The 19,218-nt window shown below is 46.8% G+C and overlaps 2 protein-coding genes across 8 annotated transcripts; one reads left to right on the top strand and one right to left on the bottom strand.

The window, feature by feature from the left end:
• Positions 1–132: 132 nt before the first annotated feature.
• Positions 133–14,700, top strand: LOC6590481 (atypical protein kinase C). 6 transcript variants are annotated; one of them, XM_026985291.1, is made up of 9 exons: positions 133–441; positions 509–629; positions 11,368–11,418; positions 11,478–11,563; positions 11,631–12,587; positions 12,655–12,849; positions 13,298–13,419; positions 14,058–14,184; positions 14,251–14,700. In XM_026985291.1, exons 1-8 carry the CDS (start codon positions 232–234, stop codon positions 14,143–14,145), a joined length of 1,830 nt encoding a protein of 609 aa, XP_026841092.1. In that variant the 5' UTR covers positions 133–231; the 3' UTR covers positions 14,146–14,184; positions 14,251–14,700. The 6 variants fall into 6 exon arrangements, with proteins under 6 accessions (XP_026841092.1, XP_026841093.1, XP_026841090.1 ...); XM_026985292.1 differs by lacking the exon at positions 13,298–13,419 and adding an exon at positions 13,814–13,929 and having other exon boundaries at positions 136–441; XM_026985289.1 differs by lacking the exons at positions 133–441; positions 509–629 and adding exons at positions 7,674–8,348; positions 8,642–9,644.
• Positions 14,701–16,523: 1,823 nt separating this feature from the next.
• LOC6590482 (fas apoptotic inhibitory molecule 1) lies at positions 16,524–17,932 on the bottom strand. Of its 2 annotated transcripts, XM_026986267.1 has the most exons (5): positions 17,849–17,932; positions 17,475–17,645; positions 17,330–17,395; positions 16,845–17,141; positions 16,524–16,785 (listed from the first exon to the last, which is right to left on the bottom strand). In XM_026986267.1, exons 2-5 carry the CDS (start codon positions 17,610–17,612, stop codon positions 16,594–16,596), a joined length of 693 nt encoding a protein of 230 aa, XP_026842068.1. In that variant the 5' UTR covers positions 17,613–17,645; positions 17,849–17,932; the 3' UTR covers positions 16,524–16,593. The 2 variants fall into 2 exon arrangements, with proteins under 2 accessions (XP_026842068.1, XP_026842067.1); XM_026986266.1 differs by having other exon boundaries at positions 17,475–17,932.
• Positions 17,933–19,218: the final 1,286 nt, after the last annotated feature.

Consider the following 19,218-nt stretch of genomic DNA (forward strand, 5'->3'; position numbering starts at 1 on the left):
AATGTCAAAGTTGACAACAGCTGTTTGGGCGCCAGTTCAAACTAGAATCGAACTAGTGTGTGTGCATGTGGGCGATCTCTTGATTAATCTTTTATCTTATTCTTCTTGCAGTTTTGCTGTTATCTTTTCGTGTTTTCGTTTGTGCGTCTGTGCGTTTTTGCGTGTGTGTGTGTGTGTTTGAGTACGTGCGTGTTTTAGCGAAAACAAATCTATTAAATAACGGTGAAGCAAATGCAGAAAATGCCCTCGCAAATCTTGACCGATGGCAGTAGCGGCGCCGGCAGTCTGAACAGCGCCAGCCTGCTGGCCAACACTCCCAACAGCATTACGGTGAAAACCGCCTACAACGGCCAGGTAATCATCACCACCATCAACAAGAATGTCTCCTACGAGGAGCTCTGCTATGAAATACGCAACATATGCCGATTTCCCATCGATCAGGTAAGCTTTCAGATAAACTTTAGTGCGGAAGAAGGTATCTACAGGCAAAGATTACTTCCTTTTGCAGGCCTTTACCATCAAGTGGGTGGACGAGGAGAACGATCCATGCACGATATCCACCAAAATGGAACTGGACGAAGCCATCCGATTGTATGAGATGAACTACGATTCCCAATTGGTCATTCATGGTGAGTTCTTAAGCCATTTACGATACCTATTTATAGGCTGTGAAGATTCCCATGATGAACATTTAGTACATAAGCCCGCATAAATCCAGCTGTGGTTGGATGTGGTACAATATCACTTATCAATTCAGGTTACTTATCTTTTGAGTCATTATTGAGTCATTACTATATATTTATATGCTGTACAACAGAAAACCTTACGACTTTGCCATATATTTACGTATAATTGTGGAAGCTTGTAGAATAATGATTATAGGTATTATCAAATGTTTCATATATGTATATTTAAAACACTAGTACTTTGTGCTAGGGTGCAGGCCTCCTGCGCTTAATGGACCGCGCTTTATCAAAAATTTTTGCCCAGATTTGCTTTAAATAAAATATGTACTGGGCGTCGACGAATACCCAAAACATTTTTATTTAATTGGCAGATATATTTATGTATCTTGAAGCTCTTCCTGCATTTATTGAAAGACCATGGGTATATGGAAGTTTTCATTCTAATTATTCGACCTTCCCCCAAGTTGTATCCCACAATTTTGATTGAATAATCCCCGAAAAGTAGGCTTCAATAAATCCATTAGCCAATAAGCAACATCATCAAAGTGCCTGCAGTGCTTGAGCTGCTTTAAAACATTTAAGCTCGATTAAACAGGACGGGAGCACAGAGGGCTTTATTAGTCCTGCTGCCATGCAGCGCCCCCCTCTGACCCCATACATTGCCGAAAGCGAAGAGCATCTCCTCGACTTAATAACATAAAATATTAATTAACTTGTACTCATACAGACACACAAGCTGAATTGCCACAGAACCTGCCTTGTGGTTTGGCCTAAAGCATACAACGTTTTTCTCTTCACTTTTCCATACAAATTCTGTTGGCTGTTGGCTTTTCGGGTTCGTTTATAATTCATTATAATTAAATTGTTTGCTCAGTGTGGGTTTAGGTTTTTGGCTCATTTTTTTGGAGGGGAGATTTTAATTTGCAACACATATGAGAACTCATTTTTTGTTAAATGGTTGCCACAAAAAGATGGGACTTGGTCTGGCAAACGCCAAACAGAGAACCCTCTATAAAACCAAAAATAAATTACTAAACAAAGATCAGAATGAAAATAAAATGGACAGAAGAAGGAATGCTCTTTAAATACTCTTCAAAAATATTATTTAGTTTGCCAAAAAATTACACTTTTGAGTGCATTATGGGACTATCTCAAAGAGTGCATCATCTTATCATCATCTTATATCCGATATGTTGCATTCCCTGTAGAGTGTTAGCTTCTGGTGAGACCCAGATTACTCCGACCTTCACATATGTCCCCCCTCCCAGCGTACCTTTGGCCGTATCCCGTATTCTGAGCGTGTACCCGGAAAGAGGAGACCTAACTGCACGGCAGATATGATAACTGCCAGCAGCACTAAACAAAGTTGGGGAAGGGTCGTTGAGGATGGGAAGGAGCTACCCTTTCCCCTTTTTCTGGCTTTGTTTTTGTGTGTTTGGTGGGCCAGGCATCCTGATATTTTATGGCCATACGGATGCAGCACTCTCCTCCTCAAAAAAGGAAATTGTGGACCATATTGTTATACCTTTGCAGGGGTTATTCTGATGTTCACCAACAGTGTGTAACCCAAGGGAGGCTCACTTCCGCCCCCATAAACTCATCCAGGTGATATTTGTATACCATTCACCAGGAAACAGACAGCACATAACGGCGCATTTAGATCGCCTCTGTCGCCAGGTGGCCTAAAGATATATCATTTCTGTTTGTTGGTTAGTGGCGTGCAGCTATAGAATCACAATGATTCTGTACGATCGCTTTGTAAGGGTATAAAGAGGTTCGGCCTTCGCAGCTAGACTTCCTTACGTTTAGTTTGTTGTTTTGTGGCCACGTGTGAAAAAAAGCGGATTAAAAGCATTCTGCCAGTGCGTGTATGGGGGTATTATGTTACCGTTACAGGCGCTAGAACGGCCCGGCACACACACACACACACACACACACATGCACCCGTACCTGTACATGTATCCTAAAAGCATTACACGACAAGACTTGCTGATGTTGTTGTTACTGCTTCCTCTGGTGTTCCCTGCCGCTGCCTGCCTGTTCTGTTGTTGGTGTGGTTACACTGTCCCTGTGCCAGTGTTGATTAGTAAATGGCAGTGTTGGTATGAACACGTGTGCGTGTGTGTTTATAAGCCGTTGTTTCGGCTCCAGTAGGGTGTGGGGGGGGGGAGGTTCTTTTTGTATGTTACCGGCTTACCTTCCGGCTTCATCTCCGGCCCGTACCAACAATGCTGCGACCGCCCTCCTGTCCATCCCAAAACGGAACTGACAATAACAACGGTAGAAAAAAGCCAGCAACAGAAAGTACCGTTATAATTTATGCGCCTGCAATATGGCCACGCTGCCCCAGCCACAGACACACACACACACGCACAGACACAGACAACCGACGAGGCAGAGAAAAACTTTATCCAGGTCCAAATAACTTTGGAGCACATAAGGTCGGTCGATACACAAGATGCCGCTACACCAGAGCGAGACGGGAGACAATCCGATGGAGACAGCTAGAAAGACAGAGAGGTAGAGACAGAGAGAGAGAGAGAGCATTTCCCCAAGCGTAACAAAAAACAGCTGAGCTGAAGCTGAGGCCCGGCATTGCCAGCTCAATGTGTTTCGGGCTGCCTGGCAATGCCCAAAGCGCCGGTCTGCGGCTTTTATTTGTGCTGCAAAAACAACTCCGCAGCGGAGGAGCCAGGCGCGGGAGAGCAGCCCGTCCGCGTCACCTGACATTGAACTCTCTCGTTAGCTTTGGCTCTGGCTTTGGCTCTCTGCGAACTTTATTCCTCAGTCAGCGCGAGAAATATCCCCAGCATAACGGGACTGCTTCGGCATTCACTCGCGCGTTGGCTGTTTGCCTGTGTGGAAGTGCCGTGCGGACTCCGAATCGACTCCGGGCTCCCAAATCGTGTTTAACCTCGCGTCTCGCACACTCACCCGTACACCACAGTACATATACATATATATGATTATACATATGCACATAAATATGTTTATGTACACGTATTTGTGCACACATATAACGCTGTAAAGCATTTGCGGTGTAAAGTCGAAACAAATTCATAGACGGAGCCGTCAAAAGTAACGAAAAAAGTGCCAAACAACATAATTTTATATAATTATAAGCATTTCTGCAGGCCCCCCCCCAACCCGTAGCTGCGTATCTGCCCTCTCGCATACTTTGGTAATCCTGAAAATCGTACGAAAAAATCAATTGCCCCTGGGCAACATTTTTTGACGGCTCTGCCGGCGTGTTAGTCGTCGGTTTTTCTGATTAGTTGCCATACAATTTCCTTTTTGGCAACAAATGCGTCGGAGGGAAAAGGGCTGAAACGAGAATGATTAACATAAATTCATGTATATTTTCATGAATGGAACTTTCGGGCTGCTAATGAAGTGGAAACTTTTTGGAATTTGTAAGCAGAAAGAAGGGCAGCGGACAGGGGAAACACGAATTTTTGAGTTGGATTTATGGAAATTTTGGCAGCTTTAACTCGGACAACCCCTCTCGGGGTGTCTAGCATACCTTTAGGCGTTGAACGACAAAGGATTCTTGCAACACCATCCATTAAGATTATAGAGCTCCATCCGCTGGATGAAACCATCTGTCGTTTATTGTAAATGTGTTCTGGACTTGTAAGGGCGATATTCCCTAAAGTCATATTAAATCTTAAGTGTTGAGGTAAAAGTTTTCGGGACAGTGTTCGAAATCTAGCGGTAAATATCGAGCTACAGATCTCCCAAAATCGAACCATTTCCATTTCCATGTTGGACCAGACACACTCAGAGACGGGCGAGTGTGTGTGTGTGTGCGAGAATCCCCACCCTAAACTTGACCCCAGGCATTTGCACTTCATCAAGCGATGCTTGCACTGCCTCTGCGTCTGTGCCAGACCAGAATCCACACAAACTGGTGCGAATAAATGGATATACGTATATCGTATAGGCGCGCATATACAAATACAATACATACTCACGCCAGAAGCTGCAGGGCAGTGAAATTTTCCTTTTTGGCAAGACATTTTGTTGGCCAGGCTGTCGCAATGCCATTTCAACTTTTTCGTTTCTTTCTTTTCGTCCCTGAAGGCTTTTGTTGGGCGCCCAACATCACCCCCCGCCCCCCAAAAACCAGGTGTTCTGCTTCCTCCGCAAAAAGTTAAATCAGCAAATTTTCACTTTTCCCCGAATTGGTTTCAGAATTCTCGGGTTCCTTTGGACCCGGCCTGTGCCCCATTATGATTGTTTGGCAAATTTTAATGATGCCATTGGGCTTAATGAAATTATTGTTAGTTCAGCAAACAAGAAGTCCACTTAGGTGCAAAAGTGGGGAGAGGAAGCGAGCATTGCGGGGTCTTCCATTCAATATGCACATGACGTCCCTTTGGCTGGGCCACGCCATAACGCCCGGTGCTTTTGCTGGTAACTTTATACTGCCACAGCATCCGTCCTCTCCATCCTCCACTCTACACTCTCCATCCTCCGTTTGTTGGGTTTGAAATTTTATAACCGTGTGGGAGCTGAAGGGGAAGCAGGTGCCCAGGCTCGGGCCTTGACGTCACTCGGCCCAACCAAATTGATGTTTAACTATTGATGCCCGACGCGGCTTGTAGCTGGTATCCAGGAGATTGTTTCGCATCTCTCCAGATGGCCATTGCCTGCTTATGTTTATCGCTGCATGGCCTGGCCTGGACTGGTCTGGCCCTAGATTGGGGCGTGTCTGGCTAAATATGAAGCTGTTCAGTGATGTAAGAAGCTGCGCTTATTGGTGGTTTCAGTTTATTTAAATGCGGTATTAATGGTCCGCATAATAAGTAATGAAATTAATAGGCAATTGATATGGTTGTACGAATAATTAAATTTGATAGCACTCGATTGCATTAAATGCCTAAATCAGATTACAATATATAAATATCGTAAATATATCGTATCTATTAGGTGGTAACAGATTGAGTAACCAGTTTGTAATTAGGGTTGCCAATGATACAGGCTAACCATCCAATTCTCTTGGTCTCTAGAGCTGTCGCAAGCATAGAGGTCGGATAAGGTCTGCTGTGGGTGGTTTTGTGTGGGATGTTTTGCCCCACCCCCTGGGCAAACAAGCAGCAACCAATATTCATGCTCCAATTACAGGAAAAACAATGCCGGCCGGGCCAGGACCCAAGTGTTTATATTTAGCAAACGATGTAGGAGAGAGGGCGGGCGATACACAGATTGAGTGGTAGGGGGGAAAGAGTAAGCCAAGTTCCGAAATGCATCACTTTGGGGCCTTGTCCGCCCCTCGAGACTGCATCATCAGCAGATAAGCCAAGAGCAGGCGATGGAAAACAGGGAGATGGGAAATGAGGACCAAACAAAAGGATCTGCTTGCCTTGTCACGACAAAAGCTCTTGAGTCAAGTGGTGGATGTCCGTCCACCTAAGCAGCCCTTGGAATTGGTCCCAGCCTTCGTATCGGTCTTGGCAGTCCCCAGCATCAGCTTTCGACCCACTTGGACCCTCGTTAATCATGCGAATTATGCATGAAAGTGGAGTACTTAATTTCAATTGTCTAAACAACAACGTCAGCGACAAGCGATTTCGATGTGACCTACCAATACACTTGAAGAAAATTTTCTATTTACACTTGACTGCATTGGTGGGTGGGTGGCCTGATGGCAGAGGGTACAGCGGACTGCATACTTATGTGGGCAACTGAGTAAATTTCCCTGCGCGCGTCTTACAGGGAGAGAAGAGAAGCCAGCAGAAGACCCAGCGAGAGAGAGAGAGTGAGAGAGCAAGAGTAAGCGGCGCTTTTGTTCAAGGTGTATTTATTATGAGGTGACAGAGACCATCCTTGGTACTCTTTCGCCGTCTGTCTAGGAACAAAGCAGAATAGCGAAGACTTCGACTTCGGTATTTAAGTGCGAAAGAGCCGCCTGTACTTGGCACTTATTTCCGTTGCAGCTTTTATTGGGCAGAGAAACTGAAACGCAGGCAAAGAGAGTAGAAAATACTTTCTGAAGAGTAAATGATGGCAATACTTCTCACCCAGCATACAATAAACCTTGCTTTCCTGCTCTCTTCGGCTCTCTTTCGTCTTTCGGCTGCTGCTCTGCTTCGCCTTCGCCTTCTGCTTCTGCTTCTGCCTCTTTCACGCCTTTGTCAATTTGCAGCAACTTGTGCGCTCGTTTGACTTGGGTTAAATTGTTTGTGATTGTCGTCGCAGCAACTGTCTCTGCAAAAGTTTGCGCCACGCCAGTGAGCGTGTGTGTGTGTGTGTGTGTGTGTGCGCCTTGACAGAGTTGTCAGCTGTTTCACTTGCATTGCTCCCCGCTCGCTTTCTCTCTTGCCCAGTCTCGCTCTCTGTCGCTCTTTTGCCCATTATTACACAATTTATATTTTTTTTTTAGGTGTGGTTTCTGCGGCAACGGCGTCTGCATGTGACGCCCACACACCGGCCACGCCCTTAGCGCACGCTTATGGTCGGTCGCTCGTATCCTTGCACAAGGAATTTTTTCTTGCTTTTGTTTTAATCAATCATTTTCTACAAAACTCTGCCCTGTTTGTGGTAGTTGATCGGCGTGCCAGGGCGGGGTGGCACCCTAGAGGTGGGGTGGGGGCTTTCAAAGTTTGCATAGTTTCTAGTCGGCCTGTGGCGCTTTTGCCATGTAACTGTAATTGCAGCTGGGACCTTGTTCCGCTTTGCTCCGGCACTTCTCCTGCCGCCGCCGTCGCCGCAGCCTGTTCTTCGTTATTTTGTTATGCGCTCCATTTGTGGAATATAGAGAGTGGCACAGTGGGGCCCTAATGGGAAAAACGGCAGTCGAATTAAGACCTCTGCAGCAGATCTTTCTCATATGGGTTCGATTTTGTCGTTTTGGAAAGCCTTGAATCGTATTCTCAAGTTGAAAGAACTTCTGCCGGCTGATATTCCAGGCCCAAACACAGAAAAACATCTTTCGAATTGAGCTATGAGCTTTCGGTTTTTACAACAAGTTGTTGCCCCTTTCAGGCCACGGTGCATGAGCCTCACAGGCATATTACATGCCCCCGTCTTCGACTCGTTGTTGTGTGCGCGCCCCCCGCTCGACTGTCCTTTGAGAACGTTGCAAGCTTATGCAAATTTTGCGGCAATTAATCGCGATTTCAAGTCAAGTGCCAACCGCGATTTAAGCGAATACCAAAAACAAATCGAAGCCCGTCGGAAAAAGGATTAACCCACGAACAGAAGATGGCCTGGGGATACTGGTCGGCCACGACTGTGGATCGGGGACGCTCGCCGCGCCGCCTAACGCAGTGCACACCGCTGCCCGTGAACATAGTGCAGCAGGAGGAGGAGGAGGAGGAGCAGCAGCAGCAGCCGCCGTTGCCGACAGCGTGCATGCCCCAGCAGCAGCAACAGCCGCATCAGCATCAGCACCAACAATCGCAAACCTGCCCCAGCACGCCGTCAGCCAATCAACAGGGGAGCGGCAACCTCTGCTACAGTCCGTCGTGCCGGTCCCGCTGCTCGAGTCCGTGTCCGGGCTCCCCCTGCGGCTCCATAACACCGCCGCCACCGCCGCTGCTGACATCTTCGCAGCAGCATCTCCACTCGAACAAGAACTGTCCCGCTGCCCAGCAGCTGATGACACATCTGGACTATGCGGCCAGAAGGCAGTCGTTGGATCAGCTGGATAGTCCGCAGGTACTACAGGAGAGAATTCCCTTGACAAAGAGCTCTGCTTGAAGGGTGGCTACGATAGGTCATCAGTCATTGGTCCATTCCTTAGAGAAGTCAATGATTAGTGGGTGGTTAACAGGAAACACTTACCACTTGAGCAATCACCCATTTATCATTGATGATCCGATATATTTGTTATACAAAGGAATGATAGGAATGATCATTCAATCTCAACCTTTAAGCAGAGCTCTACAAAGCGAGTCAAAACCGATACCACTCTGATCCTGATATCTCTACCTCTCTCCCTCCCCCCAAAGTCCAAGTACTTCGACATCCAGGCCAATCAGCTGTCGGACATCATGTGCCGGGGCGCAGTGGTCAGCTCCATACAGTCGGCCAACAACACGCTAACCCGAGGCGTCTCGCTGCACAGTCGGAGCGGCAGTGCCCATGGGAGCCACCACGGAAGCCACCATGGGAGCCACCACAGCCACAGCCACCACGGGAGTGCCCATGGATCGTTGGGCTGCCTCCAGGGGGGCGTAGGAGTGGGCGTTGGCGTGGGCGTCGGTACCGGAAGCACCGGTAGCATTGGAATGATGTCGGCGGGCCACATCGATACTGGCGACTATGATGTGCCGCATCCGCACCCGTACACGCACCACTATATGCAGACAACGGCATCGGTGACGCCCCCGCGTGGCAGCCTGAGCCGGCCGGGATCGGCGGGAGCCGTGTGTGCCGGCCACGACTCCGGATCGGATTCGAGTCAGGGCTGTGGCGGCTCCATCATGGGGGGAATGCTCGTCATGGGCCATCCCGGCCACATGGGCAGCCTGGGACACCACAGCACGGGCAGCGGCTCCCTCGGACGGTGCTCGAGTCGGTGCCACAACACGAACACCACAACGACGGATGACTCGGGCGGCGGCAGCAGTGGTGGCGGCGGCGGCGGCGGCGGCGTCGGCGGAGGCAGCGCCTCGATTGCCGTGGGCATGCCTGGCATGCTGATTGACTACCATCATGGCCACCACAGTCACAGTGGCAGCGCCGGCAGCGGCCTCAACGGCTGCGGAGCGGGCAGCATCGCCGGCGGAAGCATTGGAGGTCGCAGCAGTGTCCTGGGCACCATTCACAACGGCCACGGCCATCATCATCAGCAATATCATCACGAGTGCATTCACTACGAGCGTCTGCCCATTCCCGTGCCCATTCCCACAGTGCCCATGGGCGTGGCCCTGCCACAGCAGCAGCAGCAGCAGATGCCGCCGCAGCATCAGCTGCAGTCGGAGGAGGAGATCGAGCCGGCCTATGCGACAGGTAAATGGATATGTTCGAGAGCATAAGCTGGCTCTAAACCATAATTTTAGTTTTAATTTATTTGTGTTAAATCCACTAAATCTTGTCTTTGCCAATAAATATATTATTTTCCTGAAAAAGTATAATTTTTCACCATTTTTTTAAATTGTTATTACTTTTCCGATTTATTTTTGATACCCACTAGTCGTAGCCCTCGGCTTGCCCAGCCCTGAGCCTATCGTGGAAGCCCCATTTGCTGCGCTCTCACTTGCTCCCAATTAGAGGACGGGCCCTGGGCGTTCGGTTCTTGTGACAATTCAATCGACCACTTGAGCACTTGAGGCTGATTCTGTTCTGTTCTGTTTTGCACTTGATTTTATTGTTCTTTTGTTATGTTTTTGGTTCTCTTTCCGTCTGTTCCGTGGTGGAGCCTCAGTTTACTGTTGAAAGTCGCGCGGTGACGACGCCCCGCGCGTGCCAAAAGCGCCTTAACGTCTCTTAACTGGAACATCAGCCAATTGGTCATTGTTTTGTGTTCGGCTCCGGCGACCTATGAACCGGCCACAGCCCCAAAGAGAGTCCCGACCGCAATGATCATCTGGAGCGGCTTCTGCGAGGCGGCCCAAATATATAGCACTCAGACGGCGACGTTTATGAGTGGTGGGGCATCATGTTAGTATTAAAAGTGTGGAGAGGGACCGGACCCCCCATATAGAGTGTATTAAGAAGTAACAGAACTACCAATCGATCTAGATTCTATATAGATCTTCCTTGGAAAGCACATACTGCCTTTCTTTTGTGACTCCGGCCTTGTGGCTGATTAGCCCTAGTCCGTTATGAGTAATGTGATTGCAAATCGCACCTTTTTAGCCACACATCGCGACTAAGTGGGCTCCTATTTGTGTATTTCCCCAGGCCTGCTAGTCATAAACTTTGTTATCTCCCGGGGCAAGGCATTTACGAGGTATGAAAAATACAGAAACCGGCAGAAAAAGCAAAAAAAAAAAAAGAAAAACAACAGAGACCAAACAAATTTTGTCCCTCATATCAGAATTGATAACACTGATAGCCATACCCAGTGTTCGTGTGTGTGTGTGTGTCTGTGTTAGATTCTAGGTCAATGCAAGGCATGGGGCAATATGTAGAATCTATCACTATTATAACCTTGTAGACAGGCAGAATTATTGAACCCAGGCAGACAACACACTCGGGACGCTTTAATTGAATTATGCATTGAATGAATGATGGGCACAAGCAGAATCCCTGACAGCCGAACAAGTGGTCTCAATTGATGGACTAGTCCCCCGGAAAAGCTTAATTAACATTACTTGGAAAAGGGAGAGAGAGAGGGAGAGGGAGAGTACCCTCCTATCTACATATCTATGGCACACACTCCCCCACTCCATAGCTCATGGGGTATCTGTATCTCTCTCTCTCGCTGTCTGTATTCTCCACTTGGTGCGTAGCACAGAGAGATAAGGAGCGCGGGTTGGCCGAGTGGCTCAGTCGTGGAACGGGCGCTCGACAGACAACAGCAACACATGTGGCTGGGACGGAATCCGTTTATAAGTAAAAATCGCTGAATAAAATCACATTAAATTGATAAGCGACCACCGCAGCGAGTGGTAATAAAAGACCACCCAATGGGCAAACTAGCTTTCCGTAAGCATGCCCAGCCGTCCCAATATATATATATATATATATATGTAGTTCTCACAAACAATCTTTTCCTTTGTTGTTTCAGTATTTCCCAATGTTCCTCAAGCGCCGGGATTGTCCTGCGATGGCGAAGATCGTGAGTATAACCGGATTACATGGATCAAACTTGTTTCAAATCATTATCTCCTTTCACAGGCAGCATCTATCGACGTGGTGCTCGACGGTGGCGTAAACTGTATCGCGTCAACGGACACATTTTCCAGGCCAAGCGTTTCAATCGGGTGAGTATCCACCATCCCACCCAAATCCCAAATTCTAATCGGTTTTCCCCTCTCTTCTTGATTGCAGCGTGCTTTCTGTGCCTATTGCCAGGATCGTATCTGGGGCCTGGGACGACAGGGTTTCAAGTGCATACAATGCAAGCTGCTGGTGCACAAAAAGTGCCACAAGCTGGTGCAGAAGCACTGCACCGACCAGCCAGAGCCATTGGTCAAGGAGCGGGCCGAGGAGTCGAGCGACCCGATGCCGGTGCCATTGCCCCCGCTGCCGTACGAGGCCATGGGCGGCAGCTCGGACGCCTGCGAGACGCACGATCATGCGCACATCGTGGCCCCGCCACCGCCCGATGATCCCCTGGAGCCGGGCACCCAGCGCCAGTACTCGCTGAACGACTTCGAGCTGATACGCGTCATCGGCCGTGGAAGCTACGCCAAGGTGCTAATGGTGGAGCTGCGGCGCACGCGTCGCATCTACGCCATGAAGGTGATCAAGAAGGCCCTGGTGACCGACGACGAGGACATCGACTGGGTGCAGACGGAGAAGCATGTGTTCGAGACGGCGTCAAACCACCCGTTCTTGGTGGGACTGCATTCGTGCTTCCAGACGCCGTCGCGCCTCTTCTTCGTCATTGAGTTCGTGCGGGGCGGCGACCTGATGTACCACATGCAGCGCCAGCGGCGGCTGCCCGAGGAGCACGCCCGCTTCTATGCGGCGGAGATAAGTCTGGCCCTGAACTTCCTCCACGAAAAGGGCATCATCTATCGCGATCTGAAGCTGGACAACGTGCTGCTCGACCACGAGGGGCACATCAAGCTTACCGACTACGGCATGTGCAAGGAAGGCATTCGCTCGGGCGACACAACCTCCACGTTCTGCGGCACACCCAACTACATTGCCCCAGAGATTCTGCGAGGCGAGGACTACGGCTTCTCCGTCGACTGGTGGGCACTGGGCGTCTTGCTCTATGAGATGCTGGCCGGACGCAGTCCGTTCGACTTGGCCGGTGCCTCTGAGAATCCCGATCAGGTGAGTTTTTCCCCAACTCAAACTTAAACTGAAACTGCAACTAAGAATGTGATATGTGTTTGCCCAGAACACGGAGGATTATCTGTTCCAAGTGATTCTGGAGAAGACCATTCGTATACCGCGCTCCTTGAGCGTTCGGGCCGCCTCTGTCCTGAAAGGTTTCCTCAACAAGAATCCCGCTGATCGTTTGGGCTGCCATCGGGAGTCCGCCTTCATGGATATCGTCAGCCATCCGTTCTTCAAGAATATGGATTGGGAATTGGTAAGTGCAACGAGATTCACCCCTTTCTTCTTCCTGCTGTGTCTGTGTATGGGCTTATAGAATTGTTTGTGATGATGATAATGTCCCGAGGGAATGGTTTGAATCGGATTTATAGGGTATGCTTTACAGCAGGCTAGAGGCTAGAGACGTGAGATAGCGCAATCTCCCACCTCAGGAACGAACGCCAACTGTAATAGCCTTCCCGATTGACCCTGGGCAATAGGTCTAGGCCAAGTAAAACGTAACCCAATCGAACCTATGACTCCACCTCCACCTGGTATTGAATCTAGTCGGAGATAAGCTCGCTGATAGCCAACTAACGCAACTGCAACGCAATCATTATAGAGTATTATTCTTGTTTTGTTTTACCTTCGGTTCGCTGATGATATCTGTATATAAAAGCATTTCTTTTTGATTATTACACACGCATGAAATGACGTGTACGAAGATTGCACAGAAGGAGGTGCAACCGCCTTACATACCGAACCTGGATCCTGGCGATCCCTATGTGACAACAAATTTCGATGCTCAATTTACGCGAGAACCGCCCGAACTAACGCCCGACGATCCGTAAGTTAAATCGAGAATCCCCCGACGACAAGATGGATAGCGTTTTTTTTGTTGTTAGTTTTTGTTTGTCCTTTGCATGAGATACTGCCACTGCAAGATCGTTTTTAGCCTCCAAACTAAGACTAACCCAGCAGGTAATTGTGCGTATCAATCAGCCACATATCGACCATGCCCTGTCTATTACTCCTATTAACCGAACAGACCTCGTTTTCATAGACAGTATGTTGTACAATCTTATCATCGTCATGATCATGCTCAAACGACACGGACATGAATGAGAAAAACTCGGTTTTATGTTTGCCAATTGGCTGGCAGTTTTCCTTATGGTTTACCAACAAAAATTCATTATGATTTTCTACTATCCTCATGCGACGATCCATCCTCCATCACGCAGCTTGAGCGCAAGCAGGTCACGCCACCATTCAAGCCACGCTTAGACTCAGATCGCGACTTGGCCAACTTCCCGCCCGAGTTCACTGGCGAGGCCGTGCAGCTGACCCCGGATGATGAGTAAGTTGAGAGATCTATCTATCTATCTCCCCCGTACCCTTCCCCGTCCCCTTTGGTTACTTCATTAGCTTGTTGCACCATGCCTTTTGATGATTCTAATATGCTCCCCTTTCAACCCCATTCCTCAGTCATGTCATTGACAACATTGATCAGTCGGAGTTCGAGGGCTTTGAGTATGTGAATCCGTTGCTGATGTCCCTGGAGGATTGCGTCTGACACCACGAAACGTGTGACTTACATCCGTACAATGTAAGGGTGAGTATTTGTAGCTAAACTTTTTATTGAATTTGCATAACAATGTTACGCCATGTTGCTATACAGCTATATGGCGAGGACTCCAGTGATTACGATTCTGTGGCAGATGATTTGAGTCTCTTGCATTTGAACAGCGCAGGAGCGACTGTGGCGGTGACTGGGGGTGGCTCGGTCAATGCCAATAACAATCTAAGCCAGCAGCAACATTATCGCCAGCAACAGCAACAGAAACAACAGCAATATCATCCTCATTCAGTATACTCACAGCAACAACAGCAGCAGCAGCAGCAACAGCAGATCTTGCAACTTCAACAGCAGCAGCAGCAGCAACAGCAGCAACATCATCATCATAATGGTAATAATATCAATCATAATAATCAAATGCAAGCAAATAATAACAAAAGTCTACTGCAGCACATGTTTTGCCTTCCATTGAACTAATTAAAATAACGAATTAGATAAAGCAACATGCAACAACAATGAGCAACACAGCAACAACAACTAGCAGAGCAACTAAAAAGAAAAAGCAAAAGCAATAGCAAAAGCAAAACAAAACAAAAACAAATTTAAACTTAATAGAAACTAAACGAAAATGGCACAACTAACAAAATTATATAATCTTCTTAACAGCAGATACCATTTTTCGTAAAAATCTATATTACATATATGAGACAAAGAAGAAGCAAAGCAAAAAGTCACAAGTTGCGAGTATTACACAAAACAAACGATTACTTTACTACTTAAGCACTTAGGCAGCCCCGACTCCATGCAACAAAAAAACACTTTCATAACTCAATGCAAGACTTTTCAGCCAGAAACCCTGCGGAGGCGACTCCCAGGCGTATCCCAAGAAACCATTTTTAAGCTACATCAAATATATACATACATATATGGTATAATTTTTAAACGTTTAACAGCAACAAAAGACATTTCAATGTTAATTTTACTAGGAAGTGTGCGCAGAGAGGGGACACACTTCAAATGAATCAATCTATGTATATCGTATAAGAATATAAAACTCTAATGTAAAATGTGTGTGTGTCTAGCGTTAGAGAGCATGGTTTTTAAAAGCGACAAGCTCGTAAATATGTACGAGTATTGTGAACAGAAATAGTTAACCGAAAGCAAAAAGAACATTTTGATTCCGCACAGAGAAGAGTGCCCCCCGATGCCCCGTCGGGGGGCACTATTCTCGTACCACACGAACAAAAAAATATATTTATTTATTGTATTCCTTGTATTATTTATTTTTATAACAAGCAAAATCCGTCTACTGGCAATATTTCTTTGTTAGGTATTAAAAAAAATTCTTTTATGTTTTTTTTTCAATGCATTCCACTGTACTTACAACAACAACAACAGTTTATATATATATATATATACTATATATATGTATTTGTTAATTTTTTGAGCCTATTAGGAGGTACAATTTTTTTCGTGGCGATACAATTTGCCGCAAAAATAATCAAAATGCTGATATTTTTTGTTCAATCTGTTGCGTCAATCATTGCGTACGTTTTTTAAACTTAAGCCTAAATATATACATTAGTAGATATTAAATAAAAATTGTATATTATGTTTTGATAAATCACATAAATATTGAGAACTTTATTCAAATTAATACGTATCCAAAACAAAAATATCATTGTGTTGCAAAGAGTAAAGATTGGGTTTTGAATTGCAAGAAACTAAATCAATTTCAATGTTACTTGTTAATGTATGGAAAACAAAAGATACTACACATATATTGTTATATTTCCAGATACAACGCAATCAAAAGCAAATAATATTGATCAAACCAAGTTTTTGATTCAGCAATTATCCATAATAGCAAGCAATCCACTCGAATGCAACAAATCGACAAACACTAAACCACTTACGAATTGCACTTTAATGTTAAAATGAAGCCTATTAAAAGGAGAGCAGAGCCCTTCCTTCCCCTCTAGTTTCCCTTTTGTGTTTGATATCCAAGATCTACGAGTACGTTGACCTAGGTTTAAATGTTTTCAACTGAGCGTATACTATATGTATGTAATTGTATCTTCTTCAACTGATGTTTCCGACTGTTTTGTTTCTTATTTATTGATTGATGCTAGCAAAATGTCAAAACGAAATTGAGAACGTAAGCATTATTTGCGTAACAATTATCCATATAAACAAAAACGAATAAAGTATTGTATAAGAAAGAGAAATTGTCTTGATTCTTTAGCATTTAACCTGTTTAATTGTTCAGTAGATATATCCTTATTCTTAATCAGAGAAAGCTGATTAAGAGTGGCTCCCACCCTTTCGTTTCACAACAAATCTGTTTTAATTTTTCAGTATTTATTTATTAACAATTGACAGTGAGAAAAAAATCAACAAATGCAAAACATTATCGTATTGTATCGTATCGCATCGATTCATGGATCAATTATTCTGCAGTATGGAGACGGGCTCTTGCATAATCTCCTGAATCTTTGCCTCTGGCACGGGCACTCCGTTGGCCAGCAGAGTGTGAACAATGCCATCATGTTTATTGCCACTTGAGCGTGCCTGCAGCACGAATTCCGTGTCCTGCAGCATGAACTTGGTGTCCGTGCCGCCGTGAACGAAAACAGACTGTGAAATGGGGGAATGCTTAGGGGAACCTCTCGTCTCTTGCCACACCTTTCACCTACCTCCTCCTCGCGCAGGTCATCGTTCACGTACAGACTCAGCGTGTCCAGCTTGAGCATTATTCGATACTCCTGGGCGGGTGTTTCGGAGGTGCTCGAAGAGTGGCCAGTGCTGAGCCAGAGCCGGTACTGACGTGTGACGTCCTCTGTGTACTGGTCGTGCGACTTGCCGTCGATGTACAGGGAGTACTCGTACTTGAAGCCAGGTGCTGGATCAACGCGTATAATGCAGCGGGACTGATCGATGTGAAAGGTGTCCTCACCGACCAGCTTGAACATCCAGTCGCGTCGCAGGACCTCCTGCAATGAGTTATGACAGTGCTCAGTGGGGGATAAAATGTAATCCACTTAAAAACAAAAACAAAAAAATGTTAATTCTATTTTCCGGGTTACGAATGCGAGCACAACAGTAATTACATGGCCATACACTATGCAAATACTTCACCCCACTCCCGTTTCCAGCTGGGGGTGGAAAGACGAAAACTTACCCGACCATTGACCCAAATCATGCGCCGCCCACTAGTTGTGCCATGTTCCAGCTCGATGCGGTACATCTAGGTAGCAAAGAAAGCACTATAGTATATATGTTTTATAGTTTTAAGTCGAGGTGTCGGGTGTTGGGTGCCTTGGTACCTTGCCATTGATGGGGACACACCATTGGGCCACTATATTCTGTTTGTTGTAGCGCTGGTCCTCGGGCACATGATCCTGTGTCATGATGGGCTGCGTGGCCAGATTCTCTAAGCGCAGTGTGGGCGACAGAAAAGACATTGACTCGATCCAACTCGTTCCCGCCCCCCTACTCTAAACCGCCGGGGAAGTAAAATAATCAATAGCGCCCATTAAAATTCAAGTAATTGCATTTAAAGTGCAACCAAAAAACTGGGGTTATACAACCGCCAGGAGCCTTGTCTTGTCAAAAGTTCAAAGAACTTTAAGGGATTGGGCTACGCAAAATCTAGATCTAGCTAGTTTCGTTTTACGGGTCAACAGCGATTGCTCCTTGCCTTCTTCTTGGGCCGACGAAGTAGACGCGATTTGGTTGGCTTTTGAATAAAGCCCGAAACTGCCACAAAACCGCAAGAACGAACCGCACGTTGGTAGCGTCAATGGCACACTAAACAACATACAATATAAGCCAAAAGGAGGAACTGAGGAAAAACTAGTTGGCCGCCTGCCTTTTGGCTTTGGGCTCTTGGCTCTTGGCTTTTGGTCGAGTCGAATCGCGTCGCGGTCGCGTTTGTCGGCCTTTGCTGCTTCTGCTGCTGGAAAAGCAAAAGAAAAGTGCAGAGAGCTGAGAACTGAGTACAGTAGAGCCAGCAGACGACGCCGTATGGCGCCAAAACAGAGTTGATTTGTTGCCCCTAGCCCTGGGTGTGTGTATCCACTCCTCAATACCCCCCCACTTGCGTCGTTGTTCGCATAAAAATAAACTTTGCGCCAAGTATGCAATGGTTTTTGCATTGCAATTGCCATGCCCATGCCCATCCCATGCCCTGAGCCGTGCTTCTGGAGAAGCTCCAATTGAGCGAATATACCCCTATGTACGAGTATGTACATATTTTATTCTAGATGACAATTATATGGCCCAGGGGGATACATTTCCACTCAGTCGTCCTCCTGCCCTATAGCCCAGGCCCCCAGGCCAGGGGGGCAATCGTCGCAAATTTGTCGCATTTTGTTTTGTTCCCATGTTTATGGCGCAACATTTTTTGGCCATAAATACACGCCGGCAATGCTAATGACTGATAGGATGGGGTAGGCAGGGTCAGGGCACGCGAGGGTTCGGAGGGAGGGAGAACTGCCACATTCCGTGGCAACAGCAGCAGCAGCAGACGAAGTGAAAGATGAGTTGGTGCCTCTGGCTGGCATTTCAATCGACCAGATCCGATATTGATAAATGTATTTGGGCCAGATTGTATAGGGAACCGAAAAGAAACTGGCAGCACATCATATGTCAAATCGAGTTGCTCGAAATCTATTCTCTGAACCAAGGGTTCACAGTGGGGTAACAAAAACATATGCCATCTCCCCGTCAGAGTCGCAACACGCGAAGGTCACTGGCAAAGCGCCGTTTGGAGTCGCTCGCTGTTGTAGTTGGATGTTAACGCTATCCAACGGCGCTGGTGGAGGGGGCGGGGTGTATGTGTATGTGGCAACAGCAAAAAGACACCAACCCACACAGATAACGAAACATTTGACAAGGACAAGGCCCGACACCCACCAGAGCACCACATTCTATCATCCCGGAGCTCAAAGTGTCCGTGTGTGTCGGTGCCTCCTTCTCTCCCTCTCTCTCTCTCTGTTTGTGTGTGTGTAATTATTATTATTAGTGATATATAAAAGAAATGTGTATGTATGCACACAGTCATCCTTT

Source organism: Drosophila persimilis, unplaced genomic scaffold, assembly GCF_003286085.1.
Source record: "Drosophila persimilis strain 14011-0111.01,24,50 unplaced genomic scaffold, DperRS2 tig00000002-arrow-pilon, whole genome shotgun sequence".
NCBI classification, from domain to species: Eukaryota; Metazoa; Arthropoda; class Insecta; order Diptera; family Drosophilidae; genus Drosophila; species Drosophila persimilis.

Coding starts and splice junctions, on each gene's coding strand:
- LOC6590481 (XM_026985289.1), top strand. CDS start 7,893: ATGGCCTGGGGATACTGGTCGGCCACGACTGTGGATCGGGGACGCTCG. Junction 8,349..8,641: donor ATCAGCTGGATAGTCCGCAG/GTACTACAGGAG, acceptor CTCCCCCCAAAG/TCCAAGTACTTCGACATCCA. Junction 11,419..11,477: donor GTCCTGCGATGGCGAAGATC/GTGAGTATAACC, acceptor CTCCTTTCACAG/GCAGCATCTATCGACGTGGT.
- LOC6590482 (XM_026986267.1), bottom strand. CDS start 17,612: ATGTCTTTTCTGTCGCCCACACTGCGCTTAGAGAATCTGGCCACGCAG. Junction 17,396..17,474: donor GTGTCCCCATCAATGGCAAG/GTACCAAGGCAC, acceptor TTTGCTACCTAG/ATGTACCGCATCGAGCTGGA. Junction 17,142..17,329: donor TGATTTGGGTCAATGGTCGG/GTAAGTTTTCGT, acceptor AACTCATTGCAG/GAGGTCCTGCGACGCGACTG.